Source organism: Cheilinus undulatus, linkage group 16 (assembly GCF_018320785.1).
Source record: "Cheilinus undulatus linkage group 16, ASM1832078v1, whole genome shotgun sequence".
Lineage (NCBI taxonomy): Eukaryota > Metazoa > Chordata > Actinopteri > Labriformes > Labridae > Cheilinus > Cheilinus undulatus.
In genome coordinates this window covers 19,827,183-19,836,191 of record NC_054880.1, presented here as the reverse complement: position 1 = coordinate 19,836,191, position 9,009 = coordinate 19,827,183, and the positions used below count along the sequence as shown (strand labels likewise).

Below are 9,009 nucleotides of genomic sequence, written 5' to 3'. Positions count from 1 at the left end.
CTGAAAACGTCACGGAAAATCTGTCTGGAATGCTGTCGATTTTGTCGATTACCGGTTCGTCGTTCTAAACGTTTCAACCCAACAGCCCCAATGGTTTTAGGCTGTCATTACGGCCTAACATTTTACATATACTATATTTATACATAAATACGCCCTTTCAATCAATATTTATTTATTTTTATTGAGAACATACTTATTGTTTATTTCTATTTATCATTAAATATTTATTTATATGTATTAGTCTTTCTCTTTCTATCATGGTTGCAAATGTACTTGATTTATGTGCTCAGTATTTAATGGTTGTCATAAATGATATACCTGTTTTCAACCTTCAGATGTTCAACTTTGATTTGCATTATCTTGGTCTGCAACCGCTCACTAGAGCTTTCCTTTGGCCATGTGCTACACTTTACTAGCCTTGTCCATAGTTAAATCTCCACCGTTGCAATAATGCCCAAACAGTGAAGACGAAAAGCTGGAGTGTTTTTTGTGGCAGTACAATTCATCATCAGCTAGTAATCAAAGGCCCAACAACCTCGACCTTAGGTCTTTTGTTGAGAGTGATCCATCTGTCAAAATACATAGTCTTTGCCTCAGCTTGACTCATGAGCATAGCATGTGTACAAAGTCATCAGACAGGACTGGTGAGGGTGGAGCTGCAACACAAAACCCAATAAAAACAGCTGATTAGTCTGTGTTTTCCATATCACATATATGTATAATTTGTCTGGAGTGAGTGAATTTATTACAGAAGAAAAAAGAAAATCAGACTAGGCTAGATAATAAAACAACAAGATCAACATTTTTATTCAAGAGTATTATCTCACAAATGGACTTCTTGTTCAAAAACACACAAAATCAAACATTTCCACATGAAACATTTTGACCTTAAAAAGCCAGATCAAATGTCAATGTCATATTAAAACCATCAAGCTCCTTTTCCTTCCAAATTCTTTTTAACGTGACACAAAGAAGCACAATTTGGCATATGGAAACCATAAAGATGTTAATACCAGTAATAATGATGTAAAAGGTATGATTCTTACACAAGGTTCTCAAAAACAAGTAAAATCAAAGTTTATGACATCAATTCAGTCACTTGGATTTAACCTAATGACAATCCCAAGTTTTTACAAAAATAAAAGGCTTCACAGCTACACAAACATTTAAAGAAAAGAGAAAAAAATGTTCTCAAAAACAACTGACTTAAAAAGTCAATACATGACAAAAGAAGGGGAAATCTTCAGGGCCACTGTGAGCGTCGGGAAGGCATTTGATACAGAGGTTCAGTCCTGTTGAGGAATTCACGTTTTAAGAAAAAAATATTTTTTTACTAACTGATGGTACATTCAAAGCTTTGGCTGTTAAGGCAAAACAAACATGAAAACATGATCTGCTGGGAAATTGCACCAGAAAAAAAGATGTGATTTACACAAAATTTAGCAATTCAAACTCTCTAAACTTTATCTGAGAGCCAGAGTGAAAAGTTACAATAAATCAAGCAAGGAGCAGATAACGGTGAGATATTGTTAAGGAAACTACAATACCAACATCAAAGAAAGTACAGTAAAATATGGTGTATTAAAACACACTTTGAGTTAGGACATTTTCAGGAGTTCTGCTCGGGTATGAATAGGGCTACAGAAACATACTTTGCAGTCATCTCTTTTTTCCAGATTTACATGTAGTCAAATCAGTTTTGCACAACTAATCAGCCTCAACCATGTTAAACCAGACTTGTGCATTAACTGGTTGGTGTTTTAAAGACCTGGAAAAACGTACACTGAAAACAATTTGTGTTTAAGTCCCATGCTCTGTACCTGCATATAGTTCATCCTAAAAAAGGGAAGTCAAGAAACCAATTTCCAGAGAAATCAAGTAACAAAATGTTCAATGAGATATAAGCCACAAAGTTGGACAGAGCGGAGTCAGATGTGATGTCAGGACTTTGGCTCTCGACGTCTTTTTGTTGTTTTGTTTTCCCATCAAAGTAATTCTTCTGCAAACGTTTATAGTTAGACAAACACTACACCTGAAGCTAAATGAAAAACTGGGAATCTATTATCATAAAGTCTACATGCCAGTTCTAGTAAAAGATTTTAAGTATTACTGCTTATTCAGGTGGCAGACTTAAAGAACTTAGAAAAAAGCACAATAAAACGACATGACAAGTTAGTCAGGAAAACAGGAGAGCTGCTGTATATCTACCCTACCCGACCGTGTGTTACGTTTTTTTTCTCATTGACAAAACTGTATTCAATGTTTTAGACAGCGTCTACTACATCAGCTGTTTTGGTCGGAACAAGACGGTCTGTTAAGTCTAACTTAATGGACCGTAGCTAACTTCCAAAGCTGCATCCTGCTCAACAAACATTTCTCCAGCCTCATCGATGGGCACCATCTCCACATTTTGGTCAACCTCCTTCTCCTCAACAGAATCGCTTGTTGCTTGAGAACGGTTCGCCAGTTCATTGTTTAGCTCAATCTCGCTTTTATTATTTTTGACTGAAGCTTTAGGGCGGCCCCTTTTCTTCCTAGTTCCCCCTTCACTTTGTGCGCTGCCTGAGTGTACAATGGGGGGCATCTCCATGTTGCCAGCAGATGAATCAGCTGTTTCTTCTGGGAGTTGACTGTCAAACTCTGGCGCGCTTTCACTTATCCTTTTGGTCGAAGAAAGCTTAGGGCGGCCCCTCCTCTTCGGCGTTTCACCTTCACTTGTTGCAGATCGATTGGTTGTTTCGTCTGAAGTGTTGATTTTGTCATCAATCTGTGTTTGTGGGGTTTTGTTACGTGAACCTTTAGGACGGCCTCTTTTCTTCGGGGTTTCGCCATCCCTTTGTGCACTCTTTGACGGACGACCCCTTTTTCTTGAAGTATGCAGCGATGATGGAATAGGAAATTTTATGCGTAAATGAGCTCCTTTTTTAGACTCTGACTTGCGAGGCCTACCACGACTTCGTTTGGGGGTAGACAGCGCCCCCCCAGGAGGATCCACACGTGGGTATTTTCTCGGTCTTCCCAGTGGCTTCCATACTTTGGGCCTTTTTACCTCGTCAGGTGATGGAAGAGGGTACTTTCTGGGCCTTCCCCTTTTTGCTGGCTCTTTTTTAGGTCGGCCTCGTTTCTGTTTTGGAGGAGGAAGGAGCTGTACTTTCGGAGGCCGGCCCACCCTCCCACGTACCTTCTTGTTTGAAGAGCCTTTAGGTCGACCCCTTCCCCTCTTGACCAGTTGTTTGGTGCTCCCGTCAATATTAATTCCATCTACACCTGTCAACTCCAGCCTTGGCTTCTTATTCGTAGAGCCTTTTGGTCGACCTCTTTTTTTAGGCGTGCCTGTATCACTTTCTAACTTGCGTTTACCAGATCCTTTAGGACGACCTCTTCTTGACACTGGAGCATCACCAACACCATTTGCTAAGACTTCACCCACAGGCATCCCAGGGCTGATTGACTTTTTTGGCCTGCCTCTTTTCTTAGGGGAGCTCTGTGGTATGGAACTGCCTACGTTACTGGTCCTATTCTTGGACCCTTTGAGCCTCCCTCGACCCTTAGGAGTTTTTACAGGGTCATCAGCATGGTTACCTTCTGATTCTTGCTGCTTTGTGGCATTTGCATCAGAGAGTCTTGGACGTCCTCTTCCCCTCTTGGGCTGTGGGGTCTCACCATTAGGCATGCCTGAGGCTGGGTCTGACTGGTCATTATCTGTGATGGGGGCCTTCAGCTTCTTTGGCCCTGCTGGCCTCCCCCTCCCTCTTTTAACAGGACTGCTGACAGGCATTTCCACCTCAGGCTCCTCTTCTTCATTGTACTCCACATCTTCTTGCTCTGTCTCAGCAGTGACTATATCTCCTTCTTCCATATTGTTGCTGTCAATGTGGGCTACCTCTCTTGACTTAGCACCTATAAAAATAAAATCAACAGCACATTTAATATAAAAAAAATAATGTGACATTTTAAAACAAAACTGCAAAAATCAAAAGAAAGTTTAGTCATTATGGGAATACAGCATCTGCAAGACTTCAATCCTCAGCTATAAATTGAAGTTAAAAAAAATATATATATATATATTTGTGATGCCATTTTGAGTGGACTGTTTTTGTTAAATATAAAAATGTTGATCCATTCACAAGTTTTCATAATAACTGAAAACAAAAGTTATTGTGTTTCAGTAATGGTCTCCCAAAAAAGGCTGATAATTAGGAATGAACAACAGCTCTTGCCAATATCCAAAACTTAGAAATACATTTTAGCTGATCCCAATATCAATACCAATATTTAGATGTACTGCAGACTTAACCCAGTCATTGAAACACACAATTTAAAGCTGAGGATAAACAAAGATACAAATTTAAGTCCCTACAACACAATTTAAAGTGCAAGGCATGATGGAAACAATGGAAAAACTGACATTTATTGTAAGACTAAGAAATGATGTATTTGACTGTTGGAGAGTCTGGATTGAGTTTATCAAACCACATAAAACTGGTTTTAGGTCAGAAAGAAAAATGTAGCTGTATAGTAACTTGCCTGGTTTTCTGCTACACATGAATGTTGTTTTTCTGTCTGTCATATGTTCACTATTTTAATCATGTTAGGTTTTGTTTGACTTAAAATAACGAGCACTGTAAAGTGATATTCAATATTTAGAATCCATGCAAAGGAAATTTATAAAAATGAGTGAATAAATAAAGTTTAAGGAATGATGCCACATAAAGACAAAGACTTCAGCTGAAGTAGGTCTGTTGGCCAAATCTCCACAAACTTGATTGTTTATACTGCCAATATTTTGGTTAATACCTGCAAATACAAGTTATAACGTACATCCCTAATGATAATTTTAAAAACAGCATAAGTTGATTAACAATCATTGAAATAAGATTTACAAATAAAAAACATTTGTTAAATGCAGTCTCTCAATAAAAATGTCTAGTTAAGTTAATACAAATGAGTGAAATATATATATACACCCTCTTGATTTATAAAAATTGTATGATCAAAACATTATTTATAAGTTAAAGGTTAAAGCAAGGAAACAAATGTACACCATATCCATTACGCCAGTATCTGTTCAACTGTAATTTATTTCAGTCCTTTGTTAAATCAGTGGGAACATCGCTCTTTGTTGTAAAAAAAATCAACACTCGTATCAATATTTCTGAAGATTATTTGAAAATAAATCACTGTTTTTTTAAGTAATATATACTATAAGGCTCCGTCTATTTTCTGCATTTAAATTTTGCAAAGGCGGGAAGAAGTACCTTCATGGGGGCCACGATACCGTCCTATAGTCAATAACCGTAGATTTTTAAAAAATGCTTATTTTTGTTTCCTTGGCTGCGTGATTTAAGAATAAATTGTAATAAATATTAAAAAATATATATTTAATAACCTATGCATTTTCAGTTTAACAGAGGGACAAAAATATTTTATATGAGGCCTAAAAATCCGTTGAGCATGGACCCGATTGTTTTACAGGTAATAGACGGCTCCGAAATAAATGGCGCTGTAAAAAGGAAGCTTGGGGCGTAAAGTGCATGAAAAAAATGGAAGAAGCCTAGTGCGCAACTCACCTTAAATGTGTTCCCCGTTTGAAATTATCCCAATTTTCTATTAATTTTCGACCCATGCAAGAGACCGCAAGGAGATAGTGCGAGTTTCTTCTTCTTCTTTTTCTTCTTCTTCTTTGTTGGGGTTTCTTGGCGGTTGGCAAACAACGAAATGGTGCATTTCCGCCACCTACTGGTATGGAGCGTGGAGCAGAATATCTTATATTAACACTTTTAAAAAATGTCAAAAAAGAAAAAGAAAAAAGGGATTGTATTCTCTCTATCAACTTTGTTTGTCTCAGACACTGGAATGACGTCCTGTTATACTTACTTTCTGAATCCTTTAGTGCAATATCTATAATGTTCAAACATACATTTTCCCTCCTGAGAGCAAGATTAACTTTCTTCTTTCTGTCTCAGATCTCTCACAGCGTAGAATAGCGTGTTCTACAGTTTTACCAACTGAAAAGCTGATTCCCCATTTAAAGGACCATTCCTCTTCTTTTTTGACAGCCCCTTGCATTTTCTTCATTATAAACTCCAAATTTCTTCCCCTCACCCACATTGCTCCATCATCTGCAAAAAGTTGGCGTCCCATTACATTTTCAGTTTCTTTGAAAACATAATTTATTGTTACTGCAACACTCCCTGATAGGTAGTATGGAATGGCTGTCAAGCTTAATAGGAGGCAGGCCTTCCTGCCCACACAGCCAGCAGCTGGTGAGAGGAGGGGACAGCTGTCTTGATTAAGGTGAGGCAGGCAGGTGTGCGAGGGTCTGGCTAACTCTTGCGGAGAATTGTTTGGAGCAAACAAAGACTATTTCCCCATCTAATTTCTGTTTTCTAAGTCTATTTTTTGAGTTTTGTCGTGTGTTTGTTATAATCAATGAACTGTCATTCATCACCACTCTGAGGAGGGAGTGTGGGATCAGAAGCGGAGTGGGGGGTACATAAGGCCTACAGGGAAAACTCATACCCCTGATTCGGATCCTTTCTGGCAGTACTATTTCCCTGAACTTCCAGAAGCACAGACAAACTGTCAACCCTTTCACCACTGACTATTTTCAGTAGTCTCTTACTTACAGCACCTCAGCCCCATAAATACTCCTCTTGAGTCTCTCCAAATCCTCATCCACAGCAATGCCTGTTATTTCTCCTCTCACTCAGTTTTCTTACAGATACTTTTAATCTGCAACGCTTAGTTCTTCTGCTCACCTGATTGACACTAATAGGCTTCCATCCCTCAGAACCATGACCATTTCCACTTCTCCGCTCTTTTTCTTTAACTCCCTACAGTAGTGGTTCTCAACCTTTTCAGCCCGCAACCCCCAAAATAAAGATGCCAGAGACTGGAGATCCCCACTGTATCTGAAGGTGGTTAAACACAGCCATGCACAGTTTGAAATAGTCATGTGCAGACAAGACCGTGCATAAAGGGGGATAAATGGAAGAGCTTCCTGGCGCCTAGCTGAACTGAGGGCCCATGGAGGTCAGCAAAACCATGGTCCATAAAAGCTAAGCTGTGATATCCATATTTCATATTTAACCTGAAAAAATAACCACTCTTATCAAAGAAACAAATATCTTTTTATATCATTCATGTAGAAAATAGCCTTCTTAAAAATGCAAATCTCCTTAGTTTAAAAAAAAAATTAAAATGGTTTAAAAATTGCTACAATGGGCTAGTAACAGCAAAAAATGGTGGAAAAGGTAGTGAAATTAGATTTTAAAAGTAGCAGAAAGATGGCAAAAAATGGCAAAAATGTATCAAAGTGGCAAAAATGGGCTTAAATAGTGGTAAAAGGGAGTTAAAAAGTGGCTGAAAAGGCTTTAGATTGGCAAAAATGGTTGCAAATTGGTTGAAATGAGATGAAAATTGATATAAACTGGCAAAAAGGGTTAACTGAGAAATAAAAAAGGCAGATATTGGAAGAAATTGGTTAAACTAGCAAAAAAGGGCATATCAAGTAGTGTAATGTTGTTAAAATGGGAAAAAATTGGGCATAAAGAGTAGTAAAAAGGGGTTAATAGTAGCAATAATGTGTCAACAGAGGTAACATTAAGCTTAAGTGGCAAGAATTAACTCAGATGTGGCAACAACAGGCAGAAAAAAAGTGGTGGAAAGAGTTTAAAACTGACAAAAATAGGTGTTAAATGAAAAAAAAAGTGTTAAAATTGGTGGGGAAAAAATGACAAAAAAAGGGTTAAAATTTGACATAATTGTTGAAAAGTGGCAGCAGTGTAATTAAAAAACATTCTTAGTTTTTCAGGGCATCTGGAGACCTCCTCTCAGTGTCTCGCGACCCCCAAAGGGGTCCCGACCCCAAGATTGAGAACCACTACCCTACAGGACTCACATGCTCATCCTCCTTCCTGAACTTAAGAATGATTTTAAATTCTTCTTACACTATATTTTACACACAACACTTACTCCATTTCATCCCCCTCCTCATCTACCTCTGATGCCATTCTGATCCAGTCACAAACCAGTTCATGCTAACTGCCAGGCCAATGTTAAACATGTTCTCAAAAAGCCAAAACCCCGAGTTATTTAGATTTGTTTGTTCGAATCAACCGCATTTCCGCGCCCTCCACCCTCCTCCGGAAGTCGTGTGAGTTTATTGTTGTTGTGGTGGACGTTTAAATGTGTGGCTACTTCCTTCAGTTTGTTCTTCTTGTGTTTAATGGCGGTTAGCAAACAACTTTTAGGTGCATTACCGCCACCCTCTGAACTGAAGTGTGGGATGAAATGGATCTAAAATTCTTGTTTTTTAGAAATTGAAATAAAGCTCTGTGCCCTACGTTTCCTGTATTTAATGGTAGTATCTTAGGCTAATTTATTCTTCATGTCTTTGTCGTTGATATTTTTTTGACAATGAATGATTACATGTGCCACCAGTCTCTTGTGTCCTACAAGTTTACTGTCATTAACTTCAAATTTTGTTGCTAGCCCTGAATCTCCTCCGTTAACCATGATGGCATTTTTGAGATCAGTACTGTGGGGATCAGTTTCCTATCTCTAGTTTAAATGCTGTTTTTCAACTGTCCAGCCAAAACTTTTTGTTTGCCACTTTTCTTTCTCTTGGTATCAGCATAACACCCTCTGAATGGGATGGTTGTTTCTGTGGCCCTTTAAGTTTGCCAAGTAAGTCAATGCTAGTTGTTGTCTTTTCATTTCCCATGGCATTTTTTTCATTTCTACCTGTATAGCTGATGTCAGTGTTGTTCTAATGGCACCACAGTAGAGTGTCAAAGCCTTGTGCTGTATCATTTCCAATCATTTTAATAATGATTTTGATACTGACTGATAAACTGTACAGCCATAATCTAGAACTGCCCTGATCAATCCAATGTATATGGCTTTTAACAAGCCTCTAATCGCTCCTCAGACATCTTATAATATTCATAACCTTTTTGCACTTTTCAACAACTTTGTTAACGTGAACGATCGACTTTCTCAATT

The 9,009-nt window shown here is 38.2% G+C and overlaps 1 protein-coding gene across 1 annotated transcript; it reads right to left on the bottom strand.

The window, feature by feature from the left end:
* Window positions 1-783: 783 nt before the first annotated feature.
* On the bottom strand, window positions 784-8,015 carry si:ch211-288g17.3 (serine/arginine repetitive matrix protein 1). The gene is made up of 3 exons (XM_041808598.1): window positions 7,978-8,015; window positions 5,636-5,736; window positions 784-3,900 (listed from the first exon to the last, which is right to left on the bottom strand). Exons 1-3 carry the CDS (start codon window positions 8,013-8,015, stop codon window positions 2,321-2,323), a joined length of 1,719 nt encoding a protein of 572 aa, XP_041664532.1. The 3' UTR covers window positions 784-2,320.
* Window positions 8,016-9,009: the final 994 nt, after the last annotated feature.